This window comes from Sander lucioperca, chromosome 4 (assembly GCF_008315115.2).
Source record: "Sander lucioperca isolate FBNREF2018 chromosome 4, SLUC_FBN_1.2, whole genome shotgun sequence".
Classification (NCBI taxonomy): Eukaryota; Metazoa; Chordata; class Actinopteri; order Perciformes; family Percidae; genus Sander; species Sander lucioperca.
The window spans coordinates 34,443,272-34,464,678 of record NC_050176.1 but is presented as its reverse complement, the minus strand read 5'-3'; the positions used below and the strand labels follow the sequence as shown (position 1 = coordinate 34,464,678).

At 39.9% G+C, this 21,407-nt stretch overlaps 1 protein-coding gene across 4 annotated transcripts; it reads left to right on the top strand.

Moving 5' to 3' along the window:
- Nucleotides 1-1,414: 1,414 nt before the first annotated feature.
- On the top strand, nt 1,415-21,120 carry sh3d19 (SH3 domain containing 19). Of its 4 annotated transcripts, none has more exons than XM_031276805.2 (21): nt 1,415-1,707; nt 7,007-7,046; nt 10,090-10,130; nt 10,889-10,928; nt 11,213-11,339; nt 11,941-12,112; nt 12,982-14,022; nt 14,467-14,577; nt 14,817-14,923; nt 15,375-15,415; nt 15,518-15,722; nt 15,812-15,880; nt 16,007-16,150; nt 16,260-16,326; nt 17,834-17,964; nt 18,084-18,142; nt 18,234-18,463; nt 19,418-19,467; nt 19,619-19,805; nt 20,787-20,893; nt 21,000-21,120. In XM_031276805.2, the coding sequence occupies exons 1-21, from the start codon at nt 1,635-1,637 to the stop codon at nt 21,108-21,110; spliced, it is 3,153 nt and encodes a 1,050-aa protein (XP_031132665.1). In that variant the 5' UTR covers nt 1,415-1,634; the 3' UTR covers nt 21,111-21,120. The 4 variants fall into 4 exon arrangements, with proteins under 4 accessions (XP_031132665.1, XP_031132664.1, XP_031132663.1 ...); XM_031276804.2 differs by having other exon boundaries at nt 11,920-12,112; nt 14,823-14,923; XM_031276803.2 differs by having other exon boundaries at nt 11,920-12,112.
- Nucleotides 21,121-21,407: the final 287 nt, after the last annotated feature.

The window sequence follows — 21,407 nt, the reverse complement described above, 5'->3', positions numbered from 1 at the left end:
CTGTATACTTAACAGTAGTTTTTTATATTTCTTACTGTCCTTTCTGTTTTTATTCTTTATATGTTAAGTGTACTTTGAGAGCAAAGATTAAATTCCTTGTTTGTTTACGCAAACCTGGCCAATAAAGCTGATTCTGATTCTGATTCTGATGATCAGAGTATTCAGACTTGATATATATATCTCAACAGTATACATGTCGCCACATACTGGGCAAAACAGTGAGGTACTATGTGACAAATTATAAGTCTAATTTGTTTCTGTGTCTTATTTGATACAAGCATCTCTTATTCCCAGTCCAGTGGATCAGATCCTCCGATGATTATTTTGTCCATGCTGTTATTTAAGATGTATATTTTCCCCATAATCATAGTGATTTCCAGCATGAAATTATAGTTATGAAAAAGGCAGAACTTGTTTTTATGCCTGATTGAAGGACACATTTAGCTCAAGTCATAATTTAAACAATTAGAAGCAATGTATCTAAAATACACAATTCCCAGGTATTCTGCGGTGATTTCTACTAACTGAAAACCCTGGCCCTGATTCAAATGAAAGGCACGTTTATTTTTTGTTTACATGCTATAAAAATGGCCAGGTCTGCAGCGACATCTAGTGGAAGAGCAGATGAATTGCAGTTTTCCCACAGTTGTGTCTTCAGAGGAAGCGTTTATGAAGATGACCAGTGATGGAAGACGTATTTACATCTTTAGCTTCAGTAGCAATGCCACACTGTATCAATGCTCCGTTACAAGTAAAAGGAATGCATTAGAAATATAAAAAATATTAAAGTTATCAAAATAAATCTAGTGGAGTAAAACGTACAATATTTCCCTCTGACATAGAGTAAAAGTATAAAGTTGCATAAACTGGAAATACTCAAAGTAAAGTACAAGTACCTCAACATTGCACTTAAGTAAATGTACTGTGTTTACATTTAGCAATCTAAAACTAGGTGGGGAAATGTATATGCTGGTCCCAGTATGTTTTAGATTTAATATAGCCTGTAGAAAATCAAACTTTAGTGGAGAATTGTATGGAGAAGGGTTTAAACCCTTCTCCATACAAATTCACCTTTTAGATCTTAATCTTGGAAGATCAAATCTAGGCTACAGAAAATTAAGCCTAATTGAACACTAAACAACTAAAATAGTATATCAAAGTATATTTATTTTATTGTTATAATAAATGAAATAGATGTATTTATATTTGTTTAAATATTTGTACACACACACACACACACACACACACACACACACACACACACACACACACACACAAAATGTAAAAATCAGAGGTGTGTACAATGCGGTCTGCATCCTGTTCTCCCTCCCTAATAGGATTATATTAACAGTGGGTTGATCCTGCCTTGCATGTGTACATTCCCACGCAGCAGTGTGCCTGTGTTGCCTTTTGGGTCCTGACGGTGAGTGGCACCTCCTCCGCCCACTGCCGGGCAGAGGGAGTGCTGCTGCGGGCAGGACACACTGAAACTTCCAGTTGTCAGGACATTAGCTCATGTTTTATCGACCGTCTAGGTAGATGAGCTAGCTACACATCTAGTAAAGGATTTCTGGTGTATTTATTATTATTTTTATTTTATTTTTTATTTTTTTCCTACATTGTTTTAAATCCCAATGGCTGAAGCCCGGCTGCGTGAAGAGGGGGAAGAGGGTGAACGTCGCGTCCGGAACAGAAGCCACCCAACAGGTATGTTTGTTTGGGAATGTAACGGGCTGACAGTCCAAACAGTTTCCTGAATCATCTAACGGCGACTTAGGTTTTTAAAAACATGTTGACATTTAATCAGTTGTTGTCGAAACGGAGCATATGAATAAGACTTTTGAGAGCGGAGGGACATATTTAATACGTTTTGTGATTTACATTGAAGTGAGTGTTTTGAAAGAACACAGGCCTACCAGGGGGTTGCACGTTTTCACCAATTCGGCCGAACTGCTAATCACCTTTCAGGCTACATGACAGCTAACAGTTTAACAAATGTAGGTGTATTTTTCCGACCATCCAAGGCATATAGGCCATAGTTTTTCATTAATTTATGTTAATGAAAAATCAATTGGCAAACTCTTAAACTTGTGTAATCCACCACAGTAAACATCAAGTCTGCATTCTTTTTTTGTCCGTCACATTATTGTTGTGTGGTAATATATAATGCCAAGGAGTCTGCTTTTAAATTTCCATGCCCTGCACAAAATAATAGAAACTAAGAAGGTCTGGAACAGTAGGACAAATACATCAATGATCAAAATGAATTACTGCAACTGAAAGTCTGCATGATTTGTAGATAAGATGCTAACAAGCCCTTTAACTAATTACTTTTATGTTATCAGAGGCTGTTGAAACCTGACATACAGCTGTCTACATTAGCTTCTCAACCAGACAGATAGGCCTGTATACTTTTCTTTTGAATTTGAAATACTTTTTGATTGATCTTCTGACATGGGTGAATATGCTGTATAGATCAACATGCTTTAAAAGCATGCATCACATTTAAATATCTTTACCAGTGTGTTAATAGCTGTGCTTTGATGCCTCACTCCTCCAGTTGCTATGAGACACAAACCTCTTATTCAGTATGAAGCAGTGCTGGTTGTCATGTTTAGGTCTCCTGGGTGGATTTAAACTAAAATGTTTAAATGTTAAGTTCAAATGATTTTTTTCTTTTTACATTTAAGACAAAATACTAAAGGGCAATTTGATTTAATCCAGTTAAATTGCTGAAATGATGCCCCTGTACAGCCTCTCTCATAAACAGCGACCTGATCAGCATTGCAGCACAATATTTATTTATTTTTGTGTTAGCTTATCACGGAGATCTCTATGAAGTGAGCGTGTCATTAATACCAGCCACTAATGGAGTTTTCAGTAAATGATATTTGTAAGCAGGCAACAGAGCTGAAAAACCTGTCTGTCACCTTACAGTAACCTCACTTACGTTTCCACCCAGTAGTTATCCAAACTTTAGCCCACACACCTCATAGTGACTTGTGTCACTTAAAGGGAACACACTCTCTTGTTGCTCTTAGTTCTGGCCTGCTTACAGATTTGTAGTGTCAGTATTCAGCCGTTGACTTGATGAACAAACAGCTTTCATTTTCAGTCAGCTGCCTCACATACGAGCACTGAAACTGTCTCAGGTCTTAGTTAGAATTTCCCCTCTATGTCTTTGTTCTTTGTTTTTGGTGTACATACATACATACTCTTATTTCTCGAACCCCCCCTGTGCCCTGCCCTGCCCAGCTGCCCCCCCCCCCCCACCCAAACCACACCCTGATCCACATCCAGCTGTCTGAATTTCAGACTGCTGCGTCATGAACAAGCCGTTCTTGTCTGAACTGTACTTGATGCAGTTTTCTATCTTTTCAGAATTATGTGTTTTTTAATAAAATACATTATCATTGGCCCTCATCATTTTGGATCCACGTCAGATACCATTTCAGGTAGTTTCCACTGTGAATCACTCGTCTGCATTGGCACCGTCTTCACTGGCCCACATTGTGTTAGTCACTCATGACACCAGCATCGGTCTTGTTTTTCAAGTGAGGGCAAATCTGTACAATCAATCAATCAATCAATCAATCAATCAATCAATTTTATTTGTCACATAAATACGAGGTACAATTCCAGCTCCTTTAACTTGTGCATGATTCATAGTTTTGAACAATCATCTGTTAACAAGTGTTGTGTTTATCCCTGGCCTGCACGTTGAATGTGACACACTATGACGTGTAGTCATGCAAAGTCGTGAGTCGGCAAACTTGCCCGTGCCTGATGGAAAAAGCCACTTTAGCCAGAGTTGGAGAGAGACTAAAGTCTTTATCAGACTGTATCTGCCTCTTCACCAGTATTCTGTTCTGGTGCTGGTGTCGTGTGACACTTAAAGCCAGACTGTTTTTCTTTCTTTCCCTTTTGTTGCCAGCCGTTTCACCAGCTGCTCTGTGACTGCTGCCGCGGTGCTGAGTAATGTCAGCATGTGTTCAAGTGAGAGTGCGGCTGTGAAGGGAATCCTTCCCTGCTGACCTCAGCAGCTTTCTCGTGTGTTTGTAGTGTCTTTTCATGTGTCACTGGCCCACAAATACCAAGGAATGTATGCTGATTAAAAATAGAATCTAAAACCTTATAAAGTTGTTGTCTTGTCAAGAAATCTTGCAGGGTTTTTCTTTTTTCTCAAATTCTTTCAAGACTTCTATATGAATGAGTTTAGCACAGTTTGCACAGTCAGGTGGTACCACAACTATTCTTTCTAATAATCCGCATGCTTTTTAAGGGATGACAATGTTCGTTTGTTGGTTCACCCCTTTGATGCCCTGCCCGAAATTTCTCGACAACTATTGGATGGATTGCCATGAAATTAGGTACAGAGGTTCCCTCAATCCTTTTTAGCCTGGATTTAGTCCAGAGTGATTCTGTGATCATAAATTATCTCTTAATACTTTGTAGTTTTTATTATTAGTCATGTATTTTTATACTTTTAACCTCTGCCAAGAAGATTATGTTTTCGGTTTGGTTTGTTGTTTTGTTTGTCAGCAGGATTACGGAAAAACTACAGGCCTGATTTTCACAAAACTTGGTGGAAGGGTGTAGAATGGGCCAAGGGAGAACCCATTAAAAAACGGATCAGAACCACAGGGCGGAAACACAAAATATTTTATACTTTCGTTAACATTGCCAGATAGGGCATGGCCTTGGCGGAGGTCTCCGAGTGCCCTTCTAGTTTTCACTGTATTTACTTCAGCATCTTGCTTGTACAGTACTTATGTGTGCAATAGTCTCCATTGATTCACAGTTCTTATTTTGTATTGAAGTATTTTTTTCCCAGTTCTACTTATCTGCAAAGTAATGTGAGCTGTATTCACCAGGATGAAAGATGCTATATATGTAAAGTTTGATCAATCTATTCAAATCAAATCAAATTAAAAGAACTTTATTTTTCCTGTGAGGGAACTTAATTTGTGGTCAAGCACATTCAGACACAACATACAACAGTACATGGTCAATAATAATCATACCCGAGAAAATACTAAAAAATGAAAAACCCGGGCGCCTGGGTAGCACACCTGGTAAAGCGTGAGCAATGTGACCTTTTACTTTGTGACAGTGCTATGTCGTGTGACACAACCACCGCTTCCTGAACGGCCACATTCCGGTTCATCAGATTGGCCAAGTAAACACAGGAGAGCTGAGATATCACAGGGCCCTCCCTCTCTTTTTTGTTGTCTGTGGGTGTGTGACGGGACGGCTGGCTTCAAGTTCTTCGTCACGCTCAGACACTCACTCCATGGACCAGAAGGCAGGATCCTGGTGGAAATATTCTTTTGATGCTGAAGATTTTGTTTTTTTTATTCTTTTAATTCCTCATAAGTAGGGACCGCATTGCATCGAAGGCAACTTCACACCACATGCATAAGTGAAAGTAACCAGATAACTGGTCTATTATGTAATGTATTTCAGACTGCATATTTACAGGTAAGTAGTGATTTGTTGTGTCAAGTTACAGAGCTTAATACTTTGTCTGGCAGTTGCTAAAACACTTCTTGGTTGCTAAGTGAAAGGGCAGAAACTCTACTCGCGTGTTAAAGTGTGAGTTAAGGCAGTAGCTCTGTGGCACTATCAGATTCACAGGTGTGACAGGTGGATTTGACTATCAACGAGGCCATGGTTTCAGGCTAGAGACATTAACAACAATGCTGACTTCAACCCCAGCCTTTGTTTTTTCTCTAAATATATCTATATCCTTAAGATGTCTACTCTCAAATATGAGGAACAAATGACGTTTTATTAGATAAGATTGTTTGCATTACTGATATTGCTCATTAGACTAGCTGTTAACTAATGGGCTGTGATAGGAATGCTACTTTTTGCTTCTTTACCGCTGGTTGTTCTTTCACATGAAATTCATGTGTATTGTCATTTTGTACTAAGTGTACTGTGTGCGTCTGAAGCAGCACGTGGGAATGTACCAGTTAATTTCATTTTAGCCAGGGACCATAGTTACATACTAAACATAGAACAATAAAAATCTGTCATTTTAATACTGACCGTCCTTTTAACTAACATAATGTTGACCATGCTGCCTCCATTTTTATGAAGACGTTCTGTGCAGTTATGTTCAGTCATTGCTAAATGTTTGATTGTTTTGTAGTTGTACTCTGTCAATTATACAGATAAGAGTACAGATCATTCTGTCTCTCTATCTAATGTATTACGTGTAATAGAAGACAAATGAAAATTAATACAATTTTAAAATAAGGGAATGTATAGCATTGCTCATCATGGCTTCATGGTTTCGGTATCAACATTCTTTTTAAATATAGATGTTACTTTAGACTAACTGGTTCATCAAGATGTAACTGCTAATCCTGCTGGTTGGGTTCTGGCTCTTGTATTTCTAGTTTATAAAGTCCAACGATGGCTATGACTTAAAGTGAGACTACGTAGCTTTTGAAAGATGAAATGACACGTCGTTCCTCTTACAAATGAGAAATTCAATGCACCCTTTCTCAAATCCCCACCATTGCTATAGCCTTACTTGACTGGTATCTTACGATGGTAATAATGTTAGCAAACTATTGATAAATAGTGTTGTGTAACTGACATTACTGATTAAGTTTGCTGACTTTATGTGTCTTCTGTACTACTGTTACACTACATTTCAGCATTCAGCATCGTAGTTGTTTCTCGTGGCCACAGTGTTACATCCACTCGCTTTAAAGTTCTGACTCTCAGCTTTGATATGTCAGGTATTTAATTCACTGGATTAGACCGAAATAGACATTCCCAACTGGTTATTCTATCCCCTAAAAGTTTCTCAATTAGATTTTCTATCAGATTTACTATATCACAATATTTATCCGTATCGCACATACTGTGATATAGGATTCTATCCACTGCAGTAGGGTCATACTACTTTATGACAATAATGTTGCCAGGATGTTATCTTTGTTGCTACACATCATGTTAAAAACCTGCACCTCTCTGTTTTCCTCTACAGATCATCCTGAAAGAACAAAGCCAGACCATTTACATTTAAGGTATGTCATTTTTCCTTCCAAGGTTTCTTTTTCTTTTTTTTTCATCACTGTCAAAATTTGTGGATTCACTAACAGTTGTTAACAGTTTTCTGTTGCTGGGAACAGGGCACTATCCCTTTAACAGTCAGATCTGCTGATGCTGGTGAGGTTGTGAATGGACCAAAACAATGCACTGATCTATCGTCAGTGACTAACAGAAGGTCCACATGGGGACAAACATATGATGCTGATTCTTTTAGTTGTTGTTAACAGACATTAAGGTATTAAGTATAGCCTCCTCACTGACACTTGTAGACCTCATAGGGATCTGGAAACATATTTAAAAACAGGAAGTGATCACACAGGATGTGTTCTCTGGGACATGTTTTCATGCTAATCGAATGTGTCTCTAGCTTTTAACAAGCTGCCGCAAAACCGGTGGTTAGCTAGCTTTCGGGGCATGGGGTAAATCACTATTTTCTACCATTAACAAGGCTCAAAATAGCATCACACTTAAATGGTAGCATAATGAGGGTCCCTACATGCAAACCGAAGCATTGAGAACTTTGTAAGTGTACAGACAGTTTATTAAAAAGATAGCTTATAAAGACAGTCTTTGGAAAACAGTCATGAGCAGTCGAACCACGAATGCCGTGCAACCAGTAACCAGTAACATAGCTCAAACACAGCGTTCGTTTTCTGTTTGACTGTTTTCTAAGATGGCGGCCGAATGTAAACACAAACGCTAATGTCTTTATAATCTATCTTTTTAATAAACTGTCTGTACACTTACAAAGTTCTCAATGCTTCGGTTTGCGTGCTACAGTTTAAGTGGTGCTATTTTGAGCCTTCTTAGTGGTAGAAAATAGTGATTTACCCTGTGCCCCGAAAGCTAGCGTTAGCAGCTAACCACTGGTTTTGCGGTAGCTTGTTAAAAGCTAGAGACGCATTCAATTAGCATGAAAACAGATCCCAGAGAACGTTCGCCTAGGTACACGTATGTTATTAACCCCTAGGTTCATTTTACGCCGGAATTGTCTTTTAAGATCCTTGTGTTTACAGCTCAGCTAAACAAACCACGTGGTATCAAGACGAGGGCTACCTGGGGAGGTCTTTTCCCCAGGTAGTTTACATCAGAGGTTCTCAATCTTTTTTCACCCAAGACCCATACAACAATAACCATTAATAATAATTTGACATAACCCTTTTTTACACTTCTGTAGTCTTAGTAATGTTATGTGAAAGAACAACACAGGAGAAATGTATTAGAAAGATATTGCACTAAACATAAAATGTATTAAACAGATTCTGAGAGTTATAGATTTGTTAGATTAAAAAGTAAACTGTGAACTATTTAAAATATGAAACCTTTTCTAAAAATTTTTTATAGAAGATAGAAACTATTATTCGTCACATACAATTGTACAGTACAATGTAGTGAAATAGGGTTCAGTGTCTTGCTCAGGGACACTTTGACATGTGGCCGGAGGATGGGATCAAACCGCCAATCTTGTGGTTGAGGGCCGACCCACTCTACCTCTGAGCCACAGCCATTAAAATGATAATTTAACTGAATGAATCTGAAAACTTTTCACGGACCCCCTGGAAGAGTGCCATGGACCACTGGGGGTCCCCGGACCCCACTTTGAGAATCACTGGTTTACATCACCCTCTTGCAGTTGGTCCTTGATGAGTAGGATTTGTGTTGAGGATGCACCTGCATCCACTTCGGTAAAGAGATGTCATTTAAGGATTAGAAAATAATCTTTGCCCATTGAGAGGTAAACAGCCAAAGGATATGAAACCGAGTCAGACATGTTGGGCTCGTGTAGAAGTGTAGCCACAGTGTTTGCCTGGAGGTGGTATCTTTCACTGTGAACCATGTTGTGTAGTTATGTGGATTTCATGTAGGGCTGGGCAATATATCGATATTATATCGATATCGATATATGAGGCTAGATATTGTCTTAAATTTTAGATATCGTAATATCCTGATATGACACAAGTGTCGTCTTTTCCTGGTTTTAAAGGCTGCATTACAGTAAAGTGATGTAATTTGAACACACCAGACTGTTCTAGCTGTTCCATTATTTGCTTTTACCCACATAGTTATTATATCAACATAACTAATGATTATTTATCAGAAATCTCATTGTGTGCATATTTTGTGAAAGCACCAATTGTCAAGTCTACAATATTGCCACAATATTGATATCGAGGTATTTGGTCAAAAATATCGGGATATTTGATTTTCTCCATATCGCCCAGCTCTACAGTGATGTGATTCTTCTCTTATTTTACAATAATAGAAGTGTTTTGTGATATAAACCTTCTTTAACCTAAAATATGTTAAGCCTTGAATAAGCCATTCTTTGTTAAATAGTTAAACAGAAGTGAACACATTTTTACCTAAACCCTTTTTGCTGTTCCCTTAATTAAACCTCACCTATCTGAGCTCTGATTTTGATTTTGCAGCTTTATACATTAAGGAAAAAACCTCATTAAAGCTATTTTTATCATTTATCATGTATATTGTTTATTTGTTTGCACCCTTAAAATGTTTAATCTATTCACTTGTAGTGTTTCTTTTTACTGCTTTTTTCTTACTAATAACTCCATCTGCTTTTCTTCACATGTGCCACTTCTACTGTAGTTTTACATGTCAGTGAGCAATGATTTGTCTTTGTTGTCTGTTTTATACTCCAACTAAAATGGGCTATGTAGTGTACCTTACTGTATTATATCATGCAATTGTAGACATTTTAAAATTTCAATTATGAAAGGCATTTTTCTAATAATTTACCAGTTAACTTTATTTTCCTTTTTATTCTATTATTTTACCCGTCTCTGTACAGCTCTTAGCTTTTTTAATCATCCTATGTATAGTTATTTTCCTCTGTCTAGTTTTTAGTTAAGAGTTAGACGTTACTTTTAACCCTTTAGCCCCGGGGCGAGTAAAGACATTTATTTTTAACAATTGAGTCACAAAGGTATGAACCCGCACTCGTCTGTGTGGCCCCACACCTTAATGATAAACGGGCTTTCTGTTCTGCTCTCCTTTCAGCCAAGGGCCTCTGTCTTCTATACGAGCTGCTATCAAACGAAGTAAGTCTACCACAACTCAGCTTAAGTAACATTTTGAGATCACTTAAAGGGTAATTCCCTGAATACACTTAGTTAGTTGGTTAGTTAGTAGTCTATATCCAAGATGTTTCACTTCTGGGATTGCTCCGTTGCCGCTGAAAATTCCGTCGGCTATCACTCGTTTCGGCCGGATAGCCGTTTCCTTCGCTTTCTTTGTGTTTTAATTTAAACTCCGGTGGATTTCTGAGGACTAAGGTTAACTGTTCTGTTAACAGATCTCTGCAGGGTAAATCCAGACAGCTAGCTAGACTATCTGTCCAATCTGAGTTTTCTCTTGCACGACTAAAACAACCTTTGAACGTACACGTTCCACCAAAACAAGTTCCTTCCTGAAGCTATTTTGCAGCGGCACCGTGGCTCTGCCCGGTGCTTAGTGCTACCCATAACGATTGTGATTGGTTAAAAGAAATGCCAATAAACCAGAGCACGTTTTTCTCCCATCCCGGAATGCTGTGTGGACTAGCCAGACCCTCCTCCGCAGCGCTGTTGAGGAAGGTTTGGCAATGCGAGACTAGTTAGTAACTTTTTTTTAGGATGAACACAATTTTCCCCCTAGAGAAGTGACAATACAGTTGTATTTTCACATTTTTGACAAATATAAGAATTGTTACCACCTGTAAATATAAAAAAAAGTCTGTAAAATATAATTTTTAGATGTAAAAAAGTGTCAAAGCAAAGAAATCTATGACATATAATTAATATGATCTTTCTTCCTTCAGCAAGAACAAACTCTCAGAGTGACCACACCAGAGAAAGAAGGTAATGCAAACAAAAATCCAGAGTAGAGAACTTTATAGTTGATGTTTATTTCTGGACAGGATATTTTGCTTCTCATTTATGGGGATTGAAATAGGCGACCGTAGGTATCTAATTTGTTGCATCTTGCTTTAGATATAACCCTAAAAAGGGCACTGTGCTTTGCTAGCTTGGCTAAGAAATAAATAAAGTTATCCCTGAGACATAAATCATCTGAATGTGGATGTGTTATTTTGGTGTTCTGAATTGGTACATAAATAAATAGATATGTGCGGATTGTATTTCAGGCGACCAGAGATTACCATCGTCTCAGCAGAACCTCTGGACAGAAGGAACTGGTTGTCAGGAACCTCTGGGGTTTTCCCTCGTCCTCCTCAGTCGGGCTGGTCTGCAGGCATCCAGGCTGTTTCCCAGGTAGACCTCGTCTGATTGGCAGTGTTTGATTTCACTCGGCTGTTTTGTTTTCCCACCAGTGATCAATGCTTGGTTCTTCTGATGGGCCAGTATCTAGATTAGGTGTTTTATGGCTAATGGTTCTGTGCTGTCCAAGAATAAAAAAAACCTAAATACAAACTGAGCGCAAAAATGTAAGTACAAGTCATGAGTTCTAGGAGCTACAGTATAGCCAGAATTTCAAAGTTCCCCTTCTCAGAACATTTTGAGCAAACACCAAAATGTAAAGTTTGTATTTTATTTCCCAATATGAGGGTGTAAATATTGTTTCAAGGCCTTTCCCCACGCTGCCAAGAATAAAGTTTTGGTGGAGAAAATTGTTTGCCATAAGTAGTAGAATTTAAATATATTAGGTCTTAAAAAAAAACTGGAGTCAGCCTAAAAAATACACACCTGCCTTCATTTGGTAAAACCTTAAAATGCTGAAAAAGGTTTGAGGACATAACCTCAAAATGATCCTAACGCACTCAGCACGTACTATAAGCAGAAATGCTGCAAAAATAACGTGTGTGTGTGAACACCTCTCTTCTCCATGACTTAGCCCCCACCATCCTATGACCAGGTGATTCAAGAGAAGACCCAGGAAGAGCACATTGTCAAGCCCACTGCAGCCCCCCGCCGGGCCACCTGCACCACCACAAGTGCCACGCAGACTGATCCTGTTCGGAACGACACCTCTACCCCGGTCCCACAGTGCAGTGCTGCTCCACAGTCAGCAGTGAAAAGACCTGCAGGTGAGGCATGCGACAATCATCGGTGATGTGTACCAAACTGCCAGTTTTAAGTTTCAGTCTATTTCTACTTAGTCTAAATGCACAATGTTCCACTTCCGGGACTGCTCCATTGCCGATGGAAATTCCGCTGGATTTCACTCATTTAGGCCGGATAGCCGTTGCCTTGGGCTTCCTTTGTGTTGGCATTTTAAACTCCGGTCGATTTATGAGTAGTATGGTTAACCTTTTCTCAGATCTCTGCAGGGTAAATCCAGACAGCTAGCTAGACTATTTTGATAATACTTTTGTACTATTACTTGAAGATGTTGAATGCAGGACTTGTAAGTGACGAGTAATTTGTAACTCTGTTTTTTCTTCTTTTACTGCAATACATGAAGTCTTCCACCTCTGTAAATCACCAACAACAGTTGTGCATGAATACCTGCAGCATTGTTTAATACTGAAACACACAGCTCAGTTCAGTGTTTACTTGCAGCTCTGCTACAGTAGCAGATAACTTTTAATGTTACCTGCCGGTCACATCGTCTCTAAACAGTCCGCTCACAGTGAAGTCCTGCACGGATCTGTCCAATCTGAGTTTTCTGTTGCACGACTAAAACAACCTTTGAACGTACATGTTCCACCAAAACAAGTTCCTTCCCGAGGCTATTTTGCGGCGCTGTTGCTCCATACGGCACTTAGCACCATCCAAGCCGATTGTGATGGGTTTAAAGAAATGCCAATAAACCAGAGCATGTTTTTCTCCCATCCCGGGAAAGCTGTGTGGACTAGCCAGACCCTCCTCCGCAGCGTGGTGGAGGAAGGTCTGGCAATGCAAGACTAATTTCTACACACGATGACTCTTTCATGATGTTTACATTTCCTTCCAGGTAAAAAGCCACAAAAACCACCTAGGCCATCACTGCCGAAACCAGTTGACAGAGAACCAGTCACTAAAGCTGTTGCACCCGCTGACGAGAAGGTTGGAACAAAAACTGCAGGATCCACAAACACTGAGGACCAAAGTGACTCTAAGCCAGGTGTAAAGCAAACCAACCGAGCGGATTCCCCTCCCACCTGCAGCAGATCTGTCACTGTGCACTGGGATTTTCCTACAAAGCATCTCACTGCCACTGCTGAAACCACTCGCTCTTCCCCAGACTCGGAACACGGTCAACGCCCCGTTCCACTTCCTCGTACAAAATCCCGAAAGCAGACGATCACAGAAGTGGTCAAAGTTCAGACTTTGGTTGAGCTCAGTGAAGATTGTGACAGCATTTGCTCTGACCCAGAAGTGGTCTCCTCGAATGAGTATTTAAAGGAGTTATTGGAGGCCTTTAGTGCAGATAACGAGTGTGAGGAGAACGGCGACATTGTTGATCAATCAGACGAGGCTTTACAAGGTGAGGATGCTGGTGACGAGATGAACCCCAACCACAGTCAACGCAATATCCTGGCCCGGATCCAGGCCTTTGAGACCCAGACTAGCACCGAGGAGGGAAACGCGGTTCAACCAGCCAAATCAAAACCTCTAATTAGGAAGGTGACCATCAAACCTCCAGTTGCTGCTAAACCTTCTGTAGCTCTTAGACCTCAGTTAAACCACAGTGTAGATAATGACTATCAAAACGTATCAACCACAAACATCCCACCAAGCCCTACAACAGCCCCCAGACCTCAGCCCCCGAAGAAACCTGCTGAGCTATCTTTACAAGGGGAACTGAAGACGTTACTCAACAAGACGGCCAACCTGAACAGATCACGTCCTTCTGTATTGACCAGACCCAACAGCATCTTTGAAGAGGACACTCCACCAGTTCCCCCTACACCTCCAGAGAAGACTTTTAAGGAACCTCTGAAACCCAACCTTAATATAAACAACCACAACTCAGTCTCCGTGGTCAGGCACGAGTATGCAGAGAGTTCATCCAGTGAGTAGCATTTTTTATTAGTTGTATATTGTGTAAGACGAAATACTGCACCGTAGGAATGCACACTATTGAATAATTTCATTCAAGTGGATATTAACCTATTGATTAATGTAACATGCACAACATTTTTCCTGCAAAACAATTCACACGTACAAATTTTATCTGTGCGCACAAAACGTTCACAAGCTCAAAATACTATTGACCCTTATTTGATTCCATAGCATTAGATCTTCTCACCTTTTTGCAAGAATGTGAATAAGCGCATTTCCCAACATTTCAAACTATTCCTTTAATGACTAATCAATTTAACAAAAATTATCAAATCGTTTTAAATCGCTTGATGTATCGATCAAATGACGGACTAAAATGGTTTTGTCTGTGTTAACACTGTATGGCTCCTGAGCATCCACACATAAATACACAGTTAAGTGTGTCTTTGTTCAGGTCACATCCCGAGCAAGCCTCAGCATAATGTGGACAGCAATGGAGACCTTGTCGCCTGTAGAATAACACGGAGACCAACCACCATCAGGGTCCCCAGCAAAACTGGTTCATGTGAGTGCCTCTCATGTGCAGTAAATTATGTGATTGTATGAAAAATGTGATAACTGTCAAAATAAGTTAAATTGTTAGAATTGATGTGTGCAAAACATTGCCATGGATGCAATGTTTTTTATGCTATCAAAACACTGTATTTTATAGTTTGTTGATATGTTACATATTGTACATTTGTTTCTATTTTTAATGGAGCACAATTTTTCAGTATGATTTTGTAAAGACCGTTCTCTTCTCAGTGTCAGATCCTTTTCAGGACAGTCCCCCTCCGCTCCCTGCTCAGAGACCCATAGGCTCCCTAAACACCTCGGTGAAGCCCAGACAGGCGCCCTCCCTCTCCCGCCAGGTAAGATTTACATCCCACTGAGCAATCAGAAACCTACTGTATAAACTTGGCAAGCGCTACCTCTAAGCATCTCAGAAGAGTGCAAGGTTTCCACAAAATGGTTATTCTTGTCACACAACAATTTTTTTTAAAAACTGTCTAATTAAAATGTTTTGTATTATTAGTGGTATATCTATTCATAAACTTTGACATGGTGCATTCTGAGCTCATAAAGTCTTTCTCAATCAGGTTTATTTTGTCTGTCTGCTGTGTAGCTTACCTGCCTCTGCTCTCCACAAACAAAGAAACTATTGTAGTTCCTCAAACACATTGCCTTCTGTTGAGATGGAGCTGGCTTTGGCTGAATGCTACGTACAGTATGTGTTGTAGCCCGGTTTCTATGGTTTCCAGTGCTATAAGCTGTGAGTTTGTTTTAGTGGCAATAAAAATGCATGATTGGATTCTTCTGCAGGACTCTTTCCAGTTTGCGCCAGAGCCATCACTACCACCTCGGTGAGTAAAGGGAAAGAATTCTAGCAGTAGAATTTTAAATATAAAACAATGTTACGCGTTTGCAAAGATGCTACTCAACTTGATGATGGTGTTGAACTTCAGGAGGCAGATGTCCCTTCCACCCCGCCCACCGTCAGGCAAAATAAGCCCAGGAAGACCTCCCCCACCTAGCATTCAGCGCACAGGTCGATCCCAGTCAGTATCGTTGGAAGCTTCACCTAAACCCCAGGCACAGAAGCCCCACAGGAAAGGACCGGTCTTACCTCCAAGGCCCAACCCAGGCCACCGTCTTTACAACCAGTACACTGTGAGGGAGATCCCACTGAACAACTTTGTAATAGTGTTTCAAATACCACTTTATAAACATATTGTTTCATTTTTGCTTTCTTTCAACAGCTTCAAATTCCTCATGGGATTGCTGCCTCCAACTACAACGGGAGTAATACAGGAGAACTGTCATTTCAGGTGTCTAAACTACTATAACTGGCTTACAAATTGCCTTTCAATACAAGTGCAATCCCTCTGAAATGGCTGGATGATCCATAGAGTTGATTTGGTAACATTGAATACCTTTATGGCCTTTTTCAATAGAAAAATGAAGTGCTTCTGCTGCTAGAGGAGATTGACAACAATACGTTTGAGTGTCAAGTTGGAGAAGCCAGAGGCAGAGTCCACAAATCTCGCATGATGGTCATCAATCCTCTTTCCTCCGTCTCACACATCTCCCAGCCACAGGTAACTAGTCCTCCATTTATGAATAAATACATGTCACTGATACATGAGACTATCTTGCCCAGTAGGCTATGATACATTAACCTTAAGTGTCTTTGTTCTCATATTATAGGGTGCCAGTCCAGCTGGTGGAGCTGGTTCTGAGCTTAAGGTGCAGGCCATACATGACTTCAATCCAGGTGACACATCAGTGTTTTATTTTATTTTTTTATTTTATTTTTAAACCAAACAGCTGCTAATACTTACTGAGATTAGACAATAACACTAAAATAAGATAATATATTGAAAAAATTGTTTGACACTTTGGAAAATACTATTATTCAAGAAAGATGAGAAGATTGATACAACTCTCATGTCAATGTGTAATGTATTTATGGTTGGTGCTAGAGCCTTGCCTGGGAGGCAATTAGCTTAACAAATTGTATCTAGCTTGTTAGGTGTGCTAATTAGCAAGCTTTTAAGGTTTGGGAAGGAGTATGTTTAAACTTTGGAGACAGCCAGGCTAGCTTTGTCTCGGTGCCTTATGCTGGAACTAGGAGGAGATTAGCTTAATTTAGCAGAAAGAACAAAAGCAGTTGTGCAAAAAATAATAATAGCACAGGCTAGCTGTTTCTCCCTGCTTCCCGTCGCTATGCTATGCTAGGCTACCTGCCTCCTGACTCCAGATGGGGTCATGCCTATGTTCCCAGGGTCCTATGTCTCTTGATATAAACTAACATTGTAAGAGCTAGCTTTGCAGTTCAAATTGCTAAAGAACAAAGTGATATGGATGTTTCAATTGCAGTTTGAATTGTTAAAGCTACATTGTGTAACAATTTCTCCCATCTAGCGGTGAAATTGTATATGACAACCAGCTGAATATTACTCTCTAGCCGTTCCTCCTATGGTGGCCGAACCCGAAATTAGCTCTCTCCATCGTTTACACGCAGCTGTTCTAGCCACTCCAATATTAACTTTGGTCTTGTTGCTTTGCCTGTCGCGTTGTCGTTTTAATTCTCTTTTTCACTTCCCTGGCGAGTAATCTCCCCCTTGCATTCGTCACGGTGCCAATAGGTGTAAGAGGGCGAAATGCAGAGTTATGTCCCTCTTTGGCTAATGTATTTTAAAGATGGAGGCGCTACATGGCTGCCGTGATTCGAGCGAGTCGCTCCTATGTATTCAAAATGTCAGATTCTACGCTTACGAGAATACTTTGATTAGTTGGTGGAAGTAATTACACATGGATGAGTACATATTTGTGAAAGAACAAGGGTTTTTTGCTAAGAATAAACTAAAAAAATGACACAATGTAGGTTTAAGGTCCATTAAAACTGCATTTGAAGTAAGATATCAATGTCTAAAGTCAAGTAAACTGTCTATCCCACATATTTGAGGGCATAGGTTTCAAGGAGTATAACATCAGCTGGCTATAAACTGTAAGTGGGTGACTTCGACATATATTGACCCAGGGAAACATGCATTTAACATTTGACTTAGGGGGGAAAAAATTGCTGAGAACATAAAACCATTTGAAAGGTCTCCTCAATGTGTCCTATTAAGAGGATATTGGGCCGGGGAACATATAGACAGGACTATGGGAACATAGATACCCTCCCCTCCAGATCCATAATGCACAGATAGGAGATAGGCAAAAAAAGCTAATCATTATTTTCCCAAAATACCAAATTATTTTCCGCAAACACACAGAGGGTCCAGGAGAGCTGGCTCTGCGAGCAGGAGATGTTGTGACCATGGTGGAGCAGTTGGACAGTGAGTGGTACACAGGCACTTGTAGGGGATCTACTGGTTTCTTTCCCATCAATTATGTCAAAGCCCTGGTAAGTTTCAACCACTGAAATCCATTCTTGCAATGCATTGCTTACCCCTTTGATGACATGTTTAGTATGGTTAATGATTTCCTGATTTAAAGGATTTTTATTGTCATTTCTCCAATTAGTCAAATTCACCCAAACCCCTCCCTGAACGGAAAGCGAGGCCACCACCTGCAACAGCCAGGTACTGTTTTTACATCATAAACTGTTTGCCTTTACAAACTACCCCGATGAACTAACCTGAAGTCTGAAATGTTGTCGCCTCCTTTTTAAAGTGGTCCGAGATGTGTAGCGAGGTTCGACTTTGAGGCGGAGAACAGCGATGAGCTGTCGTTCTCTGAGGGGGATGTGATCCAGCTCAAGGCGTTAGTTGGACAGGACTGGGCTCGGGGACAGCTCGGCGTCTCGACTGGTATTTTCCCTCTTAACTTTGTAGATGTCATTGAAGATCTGCCTGCGCCCTCAAGTCAGCAGAAAAGACAGTCCATCAGCATACCAATGCCTGGTAAGCACCCAGACTAAATCCATTCAACTGGAATCCACTAAATGTTCACCATGTGTTGATTTGGCCACCAACAGTTAGTTTAAATTATATATATATATGTATATGTATGTGTGTGTGTGTATATATATATATGTGTATATGTATATGTATGTCACATGTCAGTGTCTTAAAATGGGAATATTTACACTACACCAACTTATTCTCTTGATCCTCAAATCGAAACAAAAGAGCGTCTGTGTCCATCACTGAACAGCCTTTTGCTTTCTGTTGGCTTGCATTTCCCTCTCTGGCATGTCAGGAATTTAGGCTTGTGTTTCTATTTCATTAAATAGCTGTTTACAAAAGGTCTCAGCATACTCATGCAAATTAACCCATTGAGTTAGCTGTTGAATTATAATTTCTGCAGGTGTTTGAGGACTGTCTTTTTTTTTTTTTTAATTATAAGTACTTATAAACTAAATCCAACATACTTAACTTCAACTAAAATAACTGTGGCAGAACTTTGTCTCTATTTTCCCTATAGTTAGTACCACATTATATGGTTATTTCCAGGAACCCTCCTAGAAAATGACTAGGAAAGAACATTACAGTTTTATTTGCCTTCATGAAATGTGAAAAGCTGTTTGAATTAGGGCCTTTTTGAATTACATTCTGGTAGAGAAATACTGAATCTTATAAATATTTGATTTGTAGAGTTGGCCTACAAGTCCCCACATACATACATATATACACACATACAGTATTACATACTCTAAATATATAAAGTAATAAACTATAAAATGTAAACTCCCCACCAGGTCACAAAACCACAGAAGAAAATGCAGGAGGCACTGCATTATTTCAGTAATACATCAGTAACTTCCTCAAACTGTGCCCACACATTTTTATTTTCTTCTCTGATTGGATGGTATATTCATTTTATTTTGAGTCACCTGTATGGCATTTTCCCCACAGGCATGGCTACTTCTCCGAGTACACACCCTGAAGTTTCCAAACCTGCTCCGGTAAACAATATTTATATAAATGGAAACATCAATAAGGATGATGTTGGTTTAGCAACACACCCAACGTGTTTTGTAGAACAAAAAAAATCTGAGATGAAGGTTTTTTCCAGCCCAATATTGTACATCTTCTCTTGTTCTGCTCACTCTGTAGGTGTCGCAGTCCGATGTGGAGTGGGTGGTGGCTCAGTATGACTATGCGGGGAATTCAGACGATGACTTGTCGTTTCAACAGGGCGACTGTATCCTGATCAGACAGCATTTGGATGCTGAGTGGAGCTGCGGCCGGCTCAACGGCAGAGAGGGCATGTTCCCCAGGGCGTTTGTTGAGAGCACCAAAGGTATGAAGTTCTCACGGCATCGGTTTATTGTTGATATTACAAAACAACTGCCCTTCAGTTCATTATTTATCTCTTCTAATCTGTTGCCATCATTGAACTCATCATTATGGAGAAAATAATGAGCAATATTTAGAACGAGCATCAGTAAGAGTGTCTTGTAGGAACAAAAGGTGTGAAATTGCTCATTACAAATGCGATGGTAAACTACTTTGTCACACATTCTTCAAATATTTTAATGCAAAAAAGGGCCCCACATTAAAGGTGCTCTAAGCGATGTTGCACGTTTTTTAGGCTACATGTTTTGTCACATACAGCAAACATCTCCTCACTATCCGTTAACTGCCTGTCCCCTGAACACACTGTAAAAAAAAACCCGGTCTCTGTAGACACCCAGGCTCCACAAACAGCAACAATAACACCACCACCAAACCTGCACCACGAAACATAACAAACAGCGTTCCAGCCCGACAAGAAGGATTTGGGGTCGGGGGTTAGTGTGTGGAAGGGAGGGGCAGGGGACGTGATGAGGAGGAGGGAGGGGCGAGCTAGCCTCCGTTTTGTTGACAATACTTCAAACGTCAACAATAAGTGACGTCACCCAACATCGCTTAGAGCACCTTTTAAAGTTATACTGTAGCCTTTCACGGTGATGAGCATTGTCACTAGCATTTTGGCTGCAACCAATTTTTTTTTTTTATTATCTATTAATCTGCCAATTAATTTCTCAATTAACTGTTTGGTCTATAAAAGTGCCTCTCACAATTTTACTACCAGTAAAGCTGAAGGTGACTCAAGTTACTTGTTTGGCCTGACCAAGATAAGTCAGTTTACTATTTCATAGGTCGCGGAAAAGCACCAAACATCCGCTATTACGTAGCTAGAACTGGGTATTGTATGGTATTTGACTTGGTATGGTATTATGGATTAATCTACTATAGGGACAAATGGGGCGTTCGTTAACCCAGTATATGTCTTCAACAGGCCAGCTGTCGTGTGACAGGCTGCCGATTCAGGCTGCTGCTCCTGCTGCTAGAGGCAGGGCTCTGTACAACTTCACGTCAGACTGTGAGGAGGAGCTCTCTCTGCAGGTATAGGGATTAGTTTTTAAAATGAATAAATGGCACAAATTCAGAGATCAATATCTATAGAAAGCATGGCTATTCAGATAACCTCTCACCCCCTTTCCTTTCTCAGGTTGGGGATATTATAACCGATCTGGAGTCTGTTGACGATGAATGGTTCCTTGGTGACTTGAGAGGGAAACGGGCCATGGTCCCTAAAAACTATGTGAAAGTGCTGAAATAACGTCATGTGGCTTTGAGTACAACAAAAAAAAGGATGACCAGAACTAAAGAGGTTTTCAGCAGTTGACTTGTCTTTAACTGGAATGCAGTATTTCAATTCAAAGTAGTAAAAGCGTATCTGGTGTTGTAATTTAAAATGGTGTTTACCAAATAATGTATCAAGATTATAAATAAACTGGATATGGTGAAGCTGGATATTAATTTAACTGCTGGGTATTGATGTTTTGGATTCTTCAGCAACTGTATTTGCACCACCTAGTGGTTTCTCATTTCCCTCTCAATATTTTACAGTTCACTG